Genomic DNA, 19,268 nt, shown 5'->3' with positions numbered 1-19,268 from the left:
CTGCAACAGGATCCACTTGGGAGAATGGTCCCTTCACAAAGAGATCTTTGCTCTTTTGATTTAATATTGAGGTCTGCCAGAGATCGATCTAATGGCATCCCGACTGAACTTCAAGGTCCCTCTCTCCTGTGCAAAGTCCAAGGATCCAACTGCATGGTACACAGATGGCATGACTATTTCATGACCGTTTTGTCTGGTATACCCGTTTCCTATGATTTTCATGCTCCAGAAGCTAAAAACAGAACGCCTACCTCCATTCTGTTTGGCTGCACAGGATGGTGGTACAAGGCCTTCCTCGCTGCCGCTCTTGTGGTCGTCTGGCTTTAACAGCATGGCTACTGAAAACCATCTTCTGCAGAGTGTGTGTGTGTGTGTGTGTGTACATGTTGCATTCAGTGGTGTGCAGGTCAGGTTTCACACTTCAGTCTTTCCTGCTTTCTATCCTTTCTGCAGGACTGTTTTGACAAAGGTCTCGGAGACCACCGGAAACGTGCAGTTTCTGGGAAGAGACTATTTTCTTTCACCGCAAGTTGGTGGTCATAAACGATATGCAAACGTTTCTGCGAGGGGTTCTTTGTGCATCCCATAGAGCTGTGAGATCTAAATATGGTGCTCGGAGCTCTTACGAATGGCTTTCTTTGTCCTAGATCACAGCCTTTTAAAGCATCCTTGCACCTTCTAGATGTTGCCCTCAGGTGCTATATGGACCATACAGTTTCCGTTCGTAAGACTAAAGACTTTTGCACGGCCACAAAGTGCGGTTTTACTGACATCTAAGCAACCTATTGCTCTTTGGCTTACATTCAGTTTGACTCCTGTTCAAGCGGCTAGACTAGTGCTGTTGGGGGGGGGTTTTGTTCGAGTTGCAGTGCTTCAGTCAAACAGTTGTGCCAGGCTGCTACGTGGTCATCTGTCCAAACCTTTTCACAATTTTACAAGTTGCAGAGCTTTGTGTTTCAGGATACTAGCTTTGGGCGAAAAGTTTAGGGGCTGCTTTGGTATGTCTTGTCGCAGTGTTTCCCCAATGGCATGAAAGAGAGAAGAGGATTTTGTTATTTTATTTTTTTAAAATCCATTTGTGTGACTCCATTGGGGAGCACTGCTTTCCCTCCCCTTGCTCTTGCATTGTTTACATTATAAGTTGTTTATTGTTACGCCTAGTTAGGCGCTCTCTTCTGGGATTTGTTGTATGAAAACTGAGGAGGGCTCCATATGGGACGGTTGTAGTAGGAGCTATCCACTTGAATTGTTTGCATTAAAGTGCCTTTACTCCAGATTCACATTCTATACCCCATTATTGCAGTGTCCCCCATAAATAATTTTTTTTATTTTTATTTTTTCTTTATGCATCGTAAAATCCATTTCTTTAATTTAAAAAAATATGCATAGGCAACTCTGGAGTTCTTTTGCAATTTGTTCATAAATTTAGTTCTTAAATATGATTTTTAGAACAAAACAGATGGTCTAAATTTGTGTCGCCTCATCACATAGAAACGTGTTTACTTAGTTGTAATGTTTCATACCTTCTTCAAAGATTTAACCGTTCCTGAAACTTTCCGGGACCTGAGTAAACCTGTTGGTGCTCTAAATAAGGAAAGGCTTCAACAATTACTGGTATGTATTTACTGTGAGATATAAATTTACTATATACTGCATTTACATTAGTTGCTTTAAAATTCCAACCTTCATACACACATGTGCTTTGTAAAATGCTTTGTACAGGATAACTTAACATGTTCTTTTAACAAGCCTGTCACCATTAGATATCGTCAGTACTTTAATTCTGTCTATATTTGATAAAACTCAAGGCTTATTATAGTATTTAAATACACACAGTTTAATCTTGCAATGTTAACAGTAGAATAACATTCTTTTAAGGTAAAATGTTGTATCAATTAATACTCCCTATAGATAAGAAGAATATTGCCTAAAATTTCATGTAAATTGATTTATTTTTTTTGTACAGTATCTTAGATTACTTCTAATACTAAAGTCTTAATTATCCATTGGGAGATTCTTTTTGTAATAAAATATTATTACATTATTCTTACACTTTTTTTTTTTTTCTTCCCTTTCTGCAAATTTAGTAGATGAGTACTTCATTTCTACTTTCTAATTCATTCTTTTCAAATAACTTTCTTGTAGAAACGTTATCACGAAATGCCGGAGCCAAAATTTATATACGGAGGACACTATTCTTCCCCAGGATATGTTCTCTTCTACTTAGCCAGAGTTGGTAAGGCACCATCGTGTTTTAAAAGATCTACTGTAAATGTTAAGTTCTCATTAGTAAAGATTACTGCATATGGAAAGCACATTAGTGTTTATTAAACAAATGCCAAGACGCTATTTTGTCAAGGTCAACATTCATGGGTGGTCATGACACACTGGGGGAGATCGATGAAAATTGGGCAACCAATTGGATTCTGTAATTGGTTTAGTACAGTTTAGAGAAAGAAAATTGTGTTTTTTGCCAACAGCAACCAATTAAATATTTTGTTTTCAAACTATTCTGTATTGTGCAGCTCCTAGGATGAACCAGGTGTTGGAGGACATGGCCTAGGTGGCAACATGAGTACACAAGTAAAGGAAACTGTCCCTGCACTGTGTTTATATACAGAATTTAAAATGATTATGGCAACAGCCATGTGACAAAACATTGCATTCGTTGGGGAGGCTGGATGTAACCATTGACTCTTCATTTGTAATGGAAAGCACAGGAAATATAACTAAATATCCACTGACCCTGAGCCTACACTTATTCAATGCTAACAGGACATGCTCAAGTGCAACATGATCCATATTTTATGGGTTGTTTTTTTTTGGTTTTTTTTTTTTATTTATTTGTGTTTTTTTGTTTTTATCCCATTGTAATCTGTCACAAAACATGCAAAAGATCACAGATTACACCATTGTTCTAGTTTAAAAATGTCTTGCAATCTTTAAAATGAATTGGTGAAAACCTGGCACTTGGTACTATCCACCAAGAATTGATATTGAGTCCCTTCTAGAACACTTTGCCAGGAAGCTGCTGGTGTTCATGCATCAAGCCAGGTGGCAATTAGAGGTCGAGGGCAACATCTTTGTCTAGCCACTGCAAGTGAGCTAAAGATAGAGTGCTGTATTAATAGAAGCCAGGAGAGCTCATCAGTTTATTACAGTACTCTGCTTTTGATGCTGTTACAAAGCTCCAAGTATCATGTCGGTCGGTGCCAGCAGATACATATGTGCAACAGTTGTCTACAGTAATTTACTGTAATTTAAATTTAATTTTCACTGAGACTTTCAGTGTGTATGTGTGTGTGTATATATGTGTGTGTGTGTGTGTGTGTGTGTGTGTGTGTGTGTGTGTGTATATGTATTACTCTTTTTTAACCTTCTTGCCATTACGGAAATCTGGCTCCCCCGCCGGCCTCTCCTTCACCCACTCCGCCAGACCCAGAGCCCGTCCAGGCAGTGGTGTGGGCTTCCTCCTCTCCCCCGCCTGTACTTTTCGTGTCATCCCCCCTGAACCCTCACTTTCCTTCTCCTCTTTTGAAGCCCACTCTATCCGTCTCTTCTACCCCATTCACCTCCGTGTCACTGTCATCTACCGCCCCCCTGGTCCCACCTCCCTCTTCATCAACAACTTCGCCGCCTGGCTTCCTCACCACCTCTCCTCTGACCTCCCCTCCATCATCCTCGGCGACTTTAACTTCCCTATCGACAACCCCACTGACCCTGCGTCCATTAAACTGCTCACCCTCTCCTCCTCCCTTGGCCTCCCACAATGGACCTCCTTCTCTACCCACTGCCTTGGTCACTCCCTCGACCTAGTCTTCTCCTACCTCTGTAATCTCTCTGACTTCTCCATCTCTCCCTTTCCTCTATCTCTACCCGACCACCACCTTCTCTCTTTCTCTCTCTCCTCCATAATTGTTAAATTGTTTTTTTAAATTATGGCTAACATTCTGTATGTCATGATGGAAGCTCCCGTTTTCCATAACAGCAGCTGGTTATTTTGTAAGTGCAATTCATAATGCTGGTTTAATTCACTGGGAGATTCTGTCTGCGTTCTCGTTAGTCAATAAAAATTATCATTCTTTTTGCAGCCCCTGAGCACATGCTCTGCATCCAAAATGGGAAGTTTGACCATGCAGATAGGATGTTCAATAGGTTGGTAATATATTATTATTTATTTTTATTTTTTTTTATGAAGGTTTCGGCCTATAGTTGGTTATAGAAAGCTTGCATGCATTGTATGATCTACAGTGAAGATTTAGAGAAATTTGTATTGAAACAAGTTTTTTGTTTTATATACTAGTATTGCTGAAACATGGAGAAACTGCTTAGATGGGGTGACTGACTTCAAAGAGGTGATCTAATTGTACAGTCTTCATATATATATTTCCTTAGTCAATTTTTTTCTTTTTCTTAACCTCACTCTTATTTTTAGTTAATTCCAGAGTTTTATGGAAATGACAGCAGTTTCTTGCTAAACCATTTGAACCTGGAGCTGGGGAAGAGACAAGGGGGAAAATTGGTTGATGATGTGGACATTCCTCCATGGGCATCAGGTAATGGAAACCTGTTTTGGCACTTAGGATATGTACTATTTGTATTTATTGGGGTAGTCTGTACCATGTTCTTCTGTGGTTTTGGTTTTTTGTTTTTTATTTGTATTTGTCATTTTAATTAGATCCTGATGATTTCCTGCAAAGAAACAGAGAGGCGTTAGAAAGTCAATATGTGTCTGACCATCTTCAAGAATGGATTGATTTGATATTTGGCTGCAAGCAGAGAGGAAGTGAAGCTGTTGCTGCCAGTAATGGTAAGGGCTGAATAAATGTTTGCAGGAACAGCATCAATTTGTGAAGGAAAGGCCACAATAGGGTAACTGTTCTGAGAGTATGTAGACAATTGTTTTGCAAAATGGCGAGCAATATGTATCTGCAGCTATTCTATATTATGACCACAGCTGCTCAAGAGGTTGCATTCCAGTTTTATCGTAAGGACTTTGCTGGTTGCTGTATCTGCAACAACTCCCGCAGTGACTTCTGCTGATATCTGGGCCTCGAGAGGGTGAAAAGGGGGTGTAGTTAGGGTGTGGGCAGCAGGGAGACCATAAGGTTAGACTGCAAGAGAGGTTATGGTTAGATTGTGGTGGAGCTGCAGGGTGCAAAGTTATGAAGACCTGCGCATCTAGCAGTTACTCCTCAAGGAGTTTTCCTTAATCTTATTAATTTATTTTTTTTTCACTTGCATTATTTAAAATGTCCTTGTCTTCCCTAGTGTTTCATCCAGTCACGTATGAAGGTGAAATTGACTTAAAAGGGTAATGCTTTGATCTTTATTTTCTTGATATACATTTTATATTGCTGTAATCATAATTTAGATCTATGTTTCAATAGCAGTGTTGCACTCCACCGTCTCTTATCTGCAAGGTTTGATGTTTCAATGTTATGCTCCTAGTGCAGGAAAATGATTTTTAGTACATAATGCTCATTGTGTCTTCAAATAGCCTCCTATTCTAAGGCTCCACACATGGTGCCTCTGTAAACAGGAGTTCACCAAATTTTATTTAATTTCTTTTTATGCTCTGTTTAAAATTAATTATATCTGACACTATATATGTGTGTTAGCCTTTAATCCCAGAAAAATGTATTTGTTTTTCTGCGGTTTCAATAAAGTAATATTTTTTTATTTTATTTTTTTTATGTTCTTTACAGTATTGAGGATCCCGATCAGAAGATTGCTATGTTGACTCAAATTTTGGAATTTGGTCAGACACCAAAACAACTGTTTATGAAACCTCATCCAAAGAGAATTTTTTCAAAGCCTAAATGTTTTTCACGGTGTTCCAGTCAGAATATGTCCACAGCAGAATCCCCAGGTATGATTGAGACCCCTTGTCACTGAGGGTGTTGCTTGAGCTGTAATTGATATTTTTTCATATGATCTACCATTCAAGAACAGCTTATGAATGAGCCAACTGATACAACAAGTAAGAGCAAGTAATATTGTTTTGCCTGAAAGAAAAATGTTAAAAGGATAATAAAATCAATATTCTTTTTAAGTTTGGGAGTTAATCAACTCCGTGACCCCCGCAATTATCGTTCCCTCCACCTGTTTAGGTACCCAGCACCATAATGTGCTATCAACAACACTATGGGATGATGAATAAATGGTTGGAGGAGGGAGATCTTTTTATTTTTTTATTTTAAAACCCCTTTTAAATATACTGTAATGTTTTGTAAAGTGCAATGAATTTTCAGAAATACAGAGAACTTTAACTAAATGAGTCCCTTGTTATAGTATATACCTGCAAATGGCTTCATATCTCTGTGAGATCTTTAATGTGTTTGGTAAGTAAGAGGATTAATCCCAAATATCTTCAATTGACTTCAAATTTCCATGTATCCACAAAAAGTAAACATCTAATAAATCTCAACAGTGTCCCCCAGCGAGGATTCGTTTGAAGACCTAACAGAAGAAAGTAAGACACTTTCCTGGAGCAACATTACCAAATTCCAGATAGATGGCGGGTACAAGATTCACAAAGAGTGAGTTAAATAATGATGTAAACTTCAACTTTACTGAGAATAGGAGAAACTGACTTTATTTTCTGTATTGTAACTTTTTTAATTGAACCTGGTTAAAAAGAGTTAACAATCTAGGAAGACCACTACAAAAAAAAGTACCTAATTATATTAATCGAACATTAAGAAAGGTTTTACAAACTTTCTTCAAACTAGGTCATGTCAGGTGTCTCAGAAATGTTGTTGTTTTTTGTGAGTTTTATCCAACTTTAGCGGAGAAGTCCATTTAGTTTTTTTATTGATTTTATATATGCATATGCACATTAGGAAAGAAACTTTACATGTTGAAAATACTTTTACTAAAATCAGCCTCTTAAAAACAAATGATGCATATTGGACGTATAGTGTGTAGGACCTGCTTAACACAATGTACTGCCTCCAAACAGCCCAGTTAGCCCTCCAGATGAGGTACAGGCACAGAGACTGTGTTAAGCAGTTCCTCCACCACTGGTATGCATAATATTTTTTTAAAGGCTTTTTTTTTTTTTTATATTTTCAACATGAAGTGCCCCCTTTCTTTCCCTGCAGATCTAATTGGTTAATTAAAGGGGATTCCAAAGATCAATTCTGGATCTTGGTGAATACACTGCAGGATCATCTTATTAGAATTATGAGGTTTTCCTAGATAATTCAGCCAGTATATTGAATTTATTATCTAGAACAGTGATGTCCAAGTTCAGTCCTCAAGGACTACCAACAGTTCATGTTTTCAGGATTTTTCTGATTCATACATATCCACCTGGAGAAATCAAAGTGGGTGAGAGAATATTAATTTAATTGTTTTCCTAGAGACTGATAATTACTTATAACTTGCAGGGCTGTTACTGGCATAGCTGTATCTTCTAATGGATCTTCAGTCTTTACAACATCACAAGGTTAGTCTAAAGGTTAACTTTTGATGTACAACATATGAAATATCTCCGGTTCTTGTCCCAGAGATCCGGTATGAGCAGAACATTCTTCAAATACGGGAGTATGCATATTGTCTGCAAATATCGGCGGCAGACATTATTTGTGGGTCGAAGAAAAATTTGAGTGTAGCCTATGAATTCACTAGGAAACAGTGACTTCACTGGGGACCTTCATGACCAGTACGCCACTAATTCTGGAGCGCTGTACAGAGAACTCTCGCACATCTGTCCCCAGTTCTGTAAGGCAGAAGTGCTAACCACCGTGCTCCCCATGGCTACTATTCACGAGAGACTGGTTCCTAATAAACGGATAGGGTGCATTCTCACAAATATTAGTTACCAGTGTGGGTTGAAGACAACACCTCAAAGTTCGGTGGAAGTGTGTTTATTTTGGGACAAAGTGGAGTGAGTAAATATTTTTTACTGAGGCTTTAGTGGCTGTTTAAGATTATCAGTGAACATACTCACAACTGTGTTTTTACTTTCAGTGTATTCACAAGGCTAGGGGGTATATTTGCTAAACTGTGTGTTTGAAAAAGTGGAGATGTTACCTATTGCAATCAGATTCTGGTTATTTAGTACATTCTACAATCTGATGTTGCTATAGGAAGCATCTCCACTTTTTTAAACCCGCAGTTTAGTAAATCTACCCCCTAGTATCTGTGTCACACACTCCGCCCAGTTTACTGATGTAAGAAATGGAGTCTAAAGGTGGTCTGTGGAAAGGCTATGTAGGCCAAGCAGAGTTACCACGACAGTCTTGCTCAATTTTATTTGAATTATTTAGCTGTGGCTCAATTAGAGCTAAATCCTTTCCATTTATGTATTTACGCAGACAGGATGCAGTGGGGTTTGGAACACAAAGTTAGTTGTATCATTGTAGTATTTCTTTCTAAAGTAACGTAAACTTGTCTTCTCTATTGGGTCGTAAAATGGAGTCTGCCTCCGTTCAGGAAATAAGGTATTCCACTAAAAGAATTGTAACAAATAAATATTGTCTTCACTAGAAAAAGGACATATTTGAAACTCCACATCTGGTATATTGCCCTAAACATAGGAAGTAATGTTCTTATTGCATTAGATGAGACTGTGTAATTCATCTCTAGTTCAAAACAAGCCCCAATTATCAGTCATTTCATATCTCCTTACTACACTTAAAATTACCCTTTGTTTCCCATAATTGCTGTATGCCAATGCAAAGGATGGTTTCCGCTTCAGAAATGAGTGAATAAAGTGTGATTTGTTGCAGATTCAACAATGAAGATGTTCTCTACAAATCAGAAAACTCTGCAAAGAAGTGTTTCATTCTCAAATATGGTAAGGATGAGTTTGTCAGGAAATATGAGCCGTGTACAGTAGGCTTAGGCCCTGTGGCTGACAGCTGTGTGGAACTACAAGTGTCAGCATGCTCTGACCAGCTACAGGTTGCAATCTCTGAGAGAGCACAGGATGAGAACAGAGAATAACATTCATGATTATGTGGTTTTTATGGATACAGTTTTTACTATAGTGCTCATGCAGGACACGCATACATATAAATGTTTGAAAAACAAAAAGTGCTTAATAATGCAACATTTTAAATATATCGAATACCCCAAAATGTGCTACAAAAGTAAAATGTGAATTGGCCTCTAACCAATGTGCACAGCAAAATCAGGTTTATCAGACTGTCTGGGGAATGATTTCTATGTGTTCCTTTCTTGTGGATACTACAGATCCAAGTTTTTAAATGGAAGAAGAGGACACAAAGTGGGGAAATTCAATTAGCTGAAAAGTGTCTCGCATACATTCTGGGGACACTTTGCTGTGGCGATGTTAACAGAAATATCTGCTAACTTTTCCTTGCGCCCCATAGAGGTGCGAGGAAGAGATTTTTACCTTGGTAACAGTAAAAGTATATAGCCGCGATGTTCCAATGCAAGTAGTACACATACAAAAATTTAAAAACATGTCTTCCCTGATGGTATGCTGGATCCAGTACACAGTCCTTTCCACAGGAAGCACTTCAATCTCAGAATTTGACCAGCCTTGAAATAATGAGTGGAGGTGCCAGAAAAACATAGAGATGATCCTCAATGCATTTTGCCTGGTGGCTTATTGGCAACTGTGATTCCCTCCGGGAATATAACTTACAATTAATGTATTCAGAACATCTGTGTGATGTCTATTTCTGACATGTCCCAAACCGAATATTCAGTAACCTAAAATCGCCCTATTTGCGCTAGTACGAAAGTAACTCCTTAAATTAAAGCAGAGTATACTGATATTGGACTTCCGGTTATATGAATAAACTGCTTTATACCCATCCATCATAGAGTGATGCTAAACGTAAATTACCAACATAGTTGAGACACTTGGCTGTAAAAATATAAATGTTTCTTTGATCCAGACCCCTTTGAAACATTGTTTGTACAAATATCTGCAGAACAGTTTTGTAATTCTCTTCTCCTGTAGATGGCAATAGCTGCCCCTCCTTTAAATAACTGGAGAGCAGTGAAATCGGAAAACCATTTATAGTATAACAAACAGAAAAGCTTGTTCATACAAGTAATGTATTTTCAAATAAAGATAGTTTCACTGGTTGCATCTGTTTCCATTGTGTGGGGGAAACGGCTTTGAAAGATGGGAGTGAGACTTCCGGACATCCAGTCTCATCTTACTTTCACATATTTACTTAAACTTTATCCCAGTAAAGGGTCATATTCCACTTCTGTATTAGTTCTGTTAGTCATTGGGCAGGGCTGGAGAAGCAGTAAGAAGCTGCTGGGACCAGGCAAGAGATAAACCAACAGAATAATTAACTGTCTCCTGGTGAGGTCTGAGCACACTTTTAAGTTTGCTTTCATGTATGTGTTTTCAGGGTTTGTTTTTTTTTTTTATTTTAGTGCCCCTTTTCTTCTGAAACTGCTGTAATTGTATTTAAATTATTTTTGCACTGAAAACTTTGAATAACTATATTTTCTTTCTTCCCAGGCATTGTCGTCTTGCATTCTTTTACCAGGGGATACCACCGTGTTGTGCTCCTCATGGGACAATAATGTGTGCGTATTTCACACCACCTAATTAATTTGCACTCCTAATAATGACAGGTGTTACAAATTTTTATGTGACTTAATTGTAACTGCTCTTTTATCTAGATATTTTTATTCTATTGCTTTTGGAAGAAGACAAGATACACTGATGGGACATGATGATGCTGTTAGTAAGATCCACTGGTGTAACAACAGGCTGTACACCGCCTCCTGGGATTCTACAGTAAAGGTCTGTACGTTCTTGTTTTATGGTGTTTTCTTACTTCCAATGATGGGGCAACATCATTTACTTGCATCAAAGCTATTCTATATCCTTCATAGAGTATAGTTCTTATGAGAGTCTTAGTGTAATATCCAACTTGTTTCAACAGTTACTAAAACGTAACTTAATTTTAACACAGGCCTGTTTTATATTATGTGGTTTTGTAAAACTGCCTGGTAATCTCACATGAGCAATTTATCAAGAGAACTTTCTTTGTGTCACTCAATCTAGGGCTCATCATTCACAGACTGCATTTAATTTATACAAACTTGTACTTAACTTGGTTTAACTGATGTCCTTCTGTTGCCTACATGCACAATAAACTGCCATCTTATGGGCTGAACCAGTAGTCCTGAATGTAGCCTATCCATTCATTAGGAACCAGTTTTCTTTTATTAATGGGATATGGTGTGCAAACTAACACTCAATTCTGCTTCAATAAAAGAAGACTATTTTCCTTAATATGTATTTATTTCACATTTATCTAATGTGACCAATATGATATACTTTGGAAATCTTGACTTTTGCCTGTACTGGAGGAAGAGTGGATACTGCTAGAATACCCTTATGTCCGTTCTGATCCAGGTATGGAGCTGTGTGCCTGCTGATGTATGTGGAACCAGAAGAAACAACTTTGAATTGCTGGCAGAATTGGAGCACGATGCTGGTGTAAGTTTAATGTGGTTTTACCACATTTCTCAACTTTACTGTACAAAGGGAGGGAATTCAGTTGACCACATTACTGTAAAAAGTAACGCAGCCTGCGAACTATTAGTGTTATTACGGTAATAGTGCGCTCAAATACTGTTCTCGCGTTAGTTCAATGCCGGCTCACTGAGCTGCGAGCAGAAAGCCGGGTGAAATCAACGGTAATAATGGGAATAGGTTTAGCGTGGTGATGCTCTTGGGGGGCATCACCACGCTAAATCTATTCTCGTTATTATGGTAGATTTCACCTGGGTTTCAAAGGGGTCTGGATCAAAGAAAAATTTATATGTTTACAGCCAAGTGTCTCAACTATGTTGGTAATTTATGCTTTCACCCCCCCCCCCCCCCCTCCCCCTCCCCCCAAAAAACCCATCCCCCCCCCCCTCAAATGTGTAGATCATTGCTGTGTTTCACTATCATTGCTGATATTTCAGATGGACGGAGATGGGAGTTTTTACATGACATGACCAAGCTCTGTAGACCTAGGGAAAATGTTCATCATATGTAATATAGCTGGAACCTCTTATCTTGCTGAGGGTAATGCTCAAAATGTGTAAAATTACACTTTTACTCTATTGAGTAACTGTTGTGTTTCTTTGTGCTTACATACTGACTTTAGACTTGTCCTCCAGAACAAGGGATAAGTGGTTTCCCATTACTGACGCAGCTTTGGCCTCATTGTTTGCTTTTATGTATTAAGTAAACGCTAGATGATGGGATTCTCTCCTCCAGCTTTCTCCGAATACAAGAAAACAAAATGGAAGTAGAGCAGACACTTTTTCCACTCGCTGGTTAGTTTGGTCACCAAATTAGTTGTTCTCGGTGATATTGGCCTGAAAACACTTTGTGTGACATGCTGACTTCCAACAATCATTTTGCATAAGCAAAATCTAACTGAATATAGTACAAAATTGCTTACCAATTTCAAGCAGAGCTGCTGGCTCTCAAAATATATATTGCTATTATATTTTCATAAAGTAAAGTCATGACGTTATAGAAAACATGCATTCATATGTTAAAGGATATTTCCACCAAAATCCCCACTCCTCAAAAGGTTACTTATCTCAGGTTTCGGGCTCATCAGCATGCAAGCCCTCACTGTGCAGAACACTCCCACTGATTATATCTTTGCTCCTGCCCACTTCTGCCAGTTATGCATAGATTATATAAAGGATAATTCCATCTTATGGTTGCATTAAGTCAACCATTTAGGGGCAAAAGCTTTGAATCCTGTTTAAGCATATTGTCCAAGAATTGCCCAGGGTTTTGCTTCAAGTGCATTTTGTTTATTGATTTTTAATAATCCATATATGTTTGCTGCTTTGTTGTGGAGGGCAAGCAGGCCTGACGCACTGCGTGTATCATCTCAATAGAAGTTGCTTTAATTGCATTTTAATGTGCATAAAGAGAATTTGTTCGCATGTTGCACAATGATACCACTCACAACTTACTTTAATTCTGGTAACTGCCTTTAGCCCTAGATGAAACGAAGCACTAAAGCTGCATAGGGTGAACCGCAACATTTTTGTTTGCTTAATTTTAAAGAGGATCTATAAAAATATTTGTGCACTAATGCATTTCAAATGTTTGTCTTTTCTGTCTTGGTACAGTAGTCTTTATATATAAAAAAAACATTTATAGAGGTCTTGCTGGTCTCGGAGGAAAGATATGCTCAGTTAATAATGCTAGATTTCAATGACCCTAGCACTGAGCTCTCTATGAATATTCATGGTCCCAGCATTTTACTATTAGTGCTGGGTTAGGTTATTTAGACAGTTGTATATGTAGGCATTTGTTTTAGATTGATTAATCAGAATACATTTGGCCCTGGTTTTGTTATGAATGGCCCGGATTTTGGATGTTTAAAGGGTTCACACTATTGAAAAGTGTGTGGTGTCCTGAGCAGGGCTGCTTATGTATGTATGTATGTATGTATGTATGTATGTATGTATGTATGAGGTCTACTTTGTCTTTATTTCTGATTTTGCTACTTTGCTTCATTACAGTTCATATGCTAGATGAACACATTTGTTTCAGTCTACATTAAAATCATTGTAACTGTAACCTTCAATGTGTATAGGTTAACACAATCAATGTGAGCTCTGATGGATCATTACTGGTATCGGGCACTAAAGAAGGCACTGTGAGCATTTGGGACATTGCAGAATCCTCTATGATACATCAGCTTCCTTGTCACAATGGACCAGTTCATGATGTTGCTTTGAGTCCTGGTAGGTATCCAGTTACTAGGCTTGCAGGAAAGGATTCATTTATAATAATAATTTCAAAATGCTTATGTCCAGAAAGTCTCATTTAAACCTATATTAATTGGGTTAAAATCTCATTATAAAGTCCCATTCTAGAACAAGAGGTGTTTTAGGAGAGAGCTGTGTAACAATAGATGAGCTATAAATGTTCATGGTATAGGCACAGGAGAGCTACTGCCGACTGAATAGTCAATGAACAGGATCATAATTTTATATGGTCATTCACATGGGTGTCCAAATTGGACATTCAGCTTTCAGGCAGAGCAGCGAGATCACTTCTGGTTCCACAGGGGCATGTTAGTGTGTGTAAGATGGCACCACACTTATATATACTTTTTTTTTTTTCACCCTGGAATGTCAAATTATGATCCTATTGATATTTTTCATTGGATTATTTTCTGGCATGCATTCGTTTTGGAGCCCCACATGCTGCAATATCAGAGTTAGCAGAACCAATTGCTTCTATTCAATTTCATAGGAAATCATTGGCTATTATCTTTTGTGACTAATTTGTATGAAATGGTTTTAATCCTATATTCCAAAACTTTTCCTTAGCAGTATGGTCTTACACCCAAACAGGATTACCTATGTGTAATCTCAAATATACATGCTGCATGGTATGATAGTTGTTCCTTCAATGTAGTCAGGTTTCTGTGGCCCCCATACGAGTTTGTAGAGTATCAAATCTTTTTTGCAAAAGCAGAAATCAACCAATACCATCTATATTGCAGATACCAGACATGTCCTTTCTGCTGGAGAAGATGGCTGCCTAAAAATAATTGATGTTCAAACAGGAATGCTAATCTCCTCTCTGCCTTCAGGAGAGGTTCAAAGGTAAAAGGTCACCCACCCTAAAAAATAAATATATATCCAATATTGTTTTCTGTCAGTACTATAACACTAATAATCACAGTTTAGTTACCTTGGCTTGTTTTTCTACCTCCATAAATAACACTTCATATTCTGGTCAATAGAACAAGAAGTCTTTCTTAATACAGTTATTATGCATAAGTATGCAATCGGTAAAACATGGCTTTGCTGTTTTTGTTTTGTATGGTTTTTTTATGTTCTTAACCTTCCTTCAACCTGGGGTCAAGATTAAATGAGGGCCAACTTCTATACCCACAGTTCAGTTGTGTTTTGGTTTTTTTTGTGGTTCTCCGTCTATTAGTTTTGTCCAAATCCCACAAGCTATTGGCATAGTTTATACATAATGCATTTCAGCCTTATTTACCTGGTAACGTCTGCATCGCTTCTGAGTCTTGGCTATAAGCGGTTGCACCATATATTGAAATCTAGCAGTTCCTTTGGCACTTTCCTGAAAAGAGGATTTTTGTCCCCATATTGGGCCTGCCACCATCCTTAGAACGACTGCATACCAGACTCTTTGAGGCTAGTCTTGAGCCACACTGATGACTAGAACTCCTTCTCTCTTGGTCTTCTTGAGGATGCAAGAGAGCATTTGAATTGGAGGGAAGAGAGACAAACCTGAAGTTCCAAGGTACCATCATAGCATCCATGATACCCAACAAAGGATTCCTGGCCCTGGAGTAGAACGTGGACCCCTTGTTGTTGTGGCAGGAGACTATCATGTCCACCTCTGATTAAGGCCAACTCAGCACTAGCAGACCACTCTCCCAGGAGAATGGAGTGGCTGCTAAGGAAATCTGCCTCCCAATTCTCGAACCTCAAAATGTACACAGCAGAGATCGTTGACAGAAAGTGTTTCACCCATTACAGGATTTGGAAAGATGTAGTTATACAATTGAATTGATTGCTACTTGCATATACAGGGAGTTTCCCTGCAAAGAAATTTAGTCCTAGTGATTCCTTAAGAAGGCATAAATTAGGAACTTTTAAAGTGTATACTTGGAATATTGGAGAAACTAAATTTCTCCAAAAAGATGGATATATTTAAAGGGCAGAGTTCTTGTGTACATATGAATGATTTACAAACAATTGAGTTTGAATAGTAGTTAGTACAATTTTGAGCTGATTTTTTATGTATACCTGTCACACTTAGTGTGTGTTCTATGCTATAATTTATGTGTGATTTTAATATTTAAGTTTTATAAAAAATACCATTTATAGACCCCATTCCAACCAGTGTACACCTGTCTGCTTGCTTGTTCCCTATGATACCTGTTACCCACAGATTTTGAAGAGGCTTTCCACTCATCCCAGAACAGTGCTTCCACTGTAGTGGGGAGCAAACCTGTTGGACTATTTCTTAGAGGGCTTAGGGCCTGGACATAACTTCTTCTCTGCTGTCCCTTGCACACTGAAAGGAGGTGACCCATGGAAGAATAGATTTTGGACAAAAGGAGGCCCAAATGGACCAGAACCTCTTGCCCTTAGGCTACTGGTGGAAAAAGCCCTTATCCCATCCAAGTCTGACAGATAAGTTTGTCAAACTTGCCCTATCGTACGAAAGTTCCGTTCTTTTTGGACCAAAGATTTCTTTAGCTCCATATGCTCATCCCAGGACCAGAGCAAAAGTGCTCGCCTTGCAACTACAGGTAAGGCAGAGATCATAGAGCTGGTAGAATCTACTTCCAGAGCCATGTAACCAAGTTATTCGGACGAGTTTCTGATATGCATCACCGACAGGAGCAATTCTTACTTAAGACGGTCAGACTGTACAATCTCCAAAAGCTGATCAGACCATTTTCCATTGTTTTACCATCACTAACAAAAGGCTGAGTGTTATACCTGCAGCCACAGATGGAATTTATAATTTATTTATTTTTCACATTTTCTGTCCATTTCATCTTTGAAAGAAGCTGCCCCAGGAATGAGTTGCTGACTTAGTAAAGCAAACTACGGTGAAGTGGATATATGTCACTTTTTGATATGGAACTAAGGAAGATGGGTTTTTGTTAATGGAAATACTAATTTGATATCCATTTATTCTTTCTCCCAAATTTCCACGGACCATAACATTTGGAGAGTTTTATAAAAGACAAAATTAAGCTCTTCCATGTGACATTTGCTTCTTGATATCACCTGTAAAGAAGATTACATAAATTGGACCTATAAGAAGCGTTCTGATTTGTGTGAACATTTATGGACTTTTCTATTCTGTGGTGAACTTGTTATATGCGCCTTTATACCTTTGTTGTATTATCTGCAAACTACTGGAGTATCCACCTTTTTGTGGCTGTTCTCACCTGTTCATCTCCTCAGCATACAAATGATATGCCACTGAAAAATTGCATGGAAAAAGTTTCTTATTACGTCTTAGCCCAGGCGTCTTCCCCAACATAGATAAGCGCGAAGGTGAAGGAAAAATTAAAAAAAAAGCAGCCTGAAGATCATTCATATCCAACGTGTCTAAAGTCTGACTGATTGCCATAACAATTTTGTCAATGCCCTGACCTCCAAAGGATTCACCCTCGAATCGTCTAACTGGGTCTTTTTGGTCTGGGTCACCCAGAAGCTTCCCTTCTTCCTGCGAAGAGAATTCAGTCTGAATTCTCACCTAAGGGAACCTGAGAAAACTGTTTGGCATTTTCGCAGTCTCAGAACTTTGAAAGCCTGAAGGAGCTTATCCAAAGAAGTAGAAATTTCCAGCATCTTAGTACACGCTGATTCAGCCTATGGCAGAGCCTGGAAGACAGTGTCCATTGGGAGTGTCCCTGATCCAGACGCAGCTGCTGAAGGAGGAGGATTTGCGCTTGCTTCCCTAGGAAGTGTATCAAGTCTAGTCTGCTCAGCAATGTACTGAGCCAGGGGGTCTTTCACACAATCAGATTCTGCCATCTCAGCTGCACCCTCCCTCCCCCCCCCCCCTTCCCTCTTGTGGTACTCCCCAGCAGGCCGCACACTGGGCATTCAAATCCAGCTGTCTAATTGGTAATTTTAGTTTTGCACTTGGAAAAGTTGAAATGCATAACAGATGTTCCTCCTCCAGATTTAGCCTTCAAACTAGTTTCTTTTTCATGTATGGTCAAAAAAAAAAAAAGGTACAATGATGCCAAACAAAGCAAATTAGACTTCTCTATTAAGAAAATGGGTACTTGGCCCCTAGGCTTACAGACAGCAGCAGGAGCCCTTGAGGAGAACACCCGAAAGAGAGTACATTCTAGCTTCTGAAATAAAGTTAGACACAGGTAAGTTCTGATCAGCAGCAGCTCTTCCAGTGGTAGTCTTCTGGAGGCCTTTCACCAGTAGGGAAGACCACCAAGAGTAGAGGAGCCATGTGCACAGGGGTGTTACTCCCCCCTGTGACCCATTGCAATGGGGACCATCTGTCAATTGGCATGTACCCAAGAGCTCCCATGCTGGTGGATAATGGAATGGGCCGCTAGTGGCGGCATCTTTTAAAATCCCCTGCCCAGCTAAATGGGGGGTTGCCGACGCAGGGACTTTTGTGGCGATGAAATCTCCAAAGAGCCTGAGTGCCCTGTGTGGGGACCAGTGGAGAGAGTTGGAATGCCTGCAGGCACCACATCCTCCTTCACGCACTGCCGCAGAGAAGTGTGAGAATAGGAGTACTGCCTGCAACACTGAAAAAAGTGTATAAAGGAAACTCTAACTAGGCTGCCATTGATAACCCCATAAAAACCTTGCCCAACTGCTTGGGCACTTAAGTTTAAAATGAGGGTCAGTGAGGTTGGGAGAGGGGAGGGTCTTCACTCTTTAAAATGTTTAACTCTGAAGTGACCAGCTCCTGCACCCTCACCTAAACCCCAAGGTAGTTCCCCTGTTAGGAATACAAAAGAATTTCCCCTTCAAACAAGCGATGTGAAATCATAAAGAGGTATACAGAATGAAATAGGATGGAGGAAGAAATAAAAACTTTCCTTTCCATGGATAGAGCCAGGATGAAGGTCTGATGGTCATTCCCATCACCAATCTGGTTTTCAGCTGCAGAGGTGAGGTTTTCACTCTGCCCATTCCTACTGAATCCTTCTCCCACCATTCCCCTTCCTTTCATATTCGCCAAATTCAGGAGGGAGCATAGTGTGGCACAAATCTGTACTTGCTTGTAGTTATTCTACAAGTTGTCACCGGCTGTACTTCTATCCCTCTTACTATATCTTATGCAGTGACTGCAGGAGGAAGCACAGATGACTTGTCAGTCTGCTTTTCCTGCAATTCGGAGCACTCTCTGTCAGTGGGGAAATAGGTTCTGCAGCTTAGACAAATTGAACACTTCATTATTATTGGCATGTGAGCGTTTTGTCTATGGGGCATTAGCCATTGATGTCACCACTTGTTTTGCTTTGGGATAACTCTAGGGGGCATATTCAATTCTTTAAATATCCCGCGGCAGGGCCATCCTAACAACATTATGGGCCCCGGGCAAAGCAGTGCACCGGGGCCCCTAGATATAGATATACAGATGTATACAGATACAGTTATAGATATATAGAGCTAGATAGATGTACTTGCTCAGTGACCCTTGTGGGGGTTTTTTTGCAGGTTTTTTTCTTTTGCAGGATTATTTATTCTCATTAAGAGCCCTGCCTATGGGGCCCCCTTGTCCGTGGGGCCCCCGGGCAGCT

The 19,268-nt window shown here is 39.2% G+C and overlaps 1 protein-coding gene across 1 annotated transcript in view; it reads left to right on the top strand.

Moving 5' to 3' along the window:
* NSMAF (neutral sphingomyelinase activation associated factor) overlaps nucleotides 1-19,268 on the top strand; it is a 53,757-nt gene that overhangs the window by 31,396 nt on the left and 3,093 nt on the right. The window contains exons 14-29 of the mRNA XM_075213559.1: nucleotides 1,535-1,614; nucleotides 2,146-2,236; nucleotides 4,092-4,155; nucleotides 4,304-4,355; nucleotides 4,436-4,556; nucleotides 4,679-4,810; nucleotides 5,272-5,314; nucleotides 5,709-5,872; nucleotides 6,434-6,542; nucleotides 7,395-7,453; nucleotides 8,739-8,806; nucleotides 10,463-10,530; nucleotides 10,627-10,750; nucleotides 11,369-11,452; nucleotides 13,572-13,722; nucleotides 14,490-14,592. Of these exons, the coding sequence (XP_075069660.1) occupies nucleotides 1,535-1,614; nucleotides 2,146-2,236; nucleotides 4,092-4,155; nucleotides 4,304-4,355; nucleotides 4,436-4,556; nucleotides 4,679-4,810; nucleotides 5,272-5,314; nucleotides 5,709-5,872; nucleotides 6,434-6,542; nucleotides 7,395-7,453; nucleotides 8,739-8,806; nucleotides 10,463-10,530; nucleotides 10,627-10,750; nucleotides 11,369-11,452; nucleotides 13,572-13,722; nucleotides 14,490-14,592 (1,513 nt within the window). The remainder of the gene's footprint in view (nucleotides 1-1,534; nucleotides 1,615-2,145; nucleotides 2,237-4,091; nucleotides 4,156-4,303; nucleotides 4,356-4,435; nucleotides 4,557-4,678; nucleotides 4,811-5,271; nucleotides 5,315-5,708; nucleotides 5,873-6,433; nucleotides 6,543-7,394; nucleotides 7,454-8,738; nucleotides 8,807-10,462; nucleotides 10,531-10,626; nucleotides 10,751-11,368; nucleotides 11,453-13,571; nucleotides 13,723-14,489; nucleotides 14,593-19,268) is intronic.

This window comes from Mixophyes fleayi, chromosome 5 (genome assembly GCF_038048845.1).
Source record: "Mixophyes fleayi isolate aMixFle1 chromosome 5, aMixFle1.hap1, whole genome shotgun sequence".
In the NCBI taxonomy this organism is placed as follows: Eukaryota; Metazoa; Chordata; class Amphibia; order Anura; family Limnodynastidae; genus Mixophyes; species Mixophyes fleayi.
This window is presented reverse-complemented; position numbering and strand designations above follow the sequence as displayed.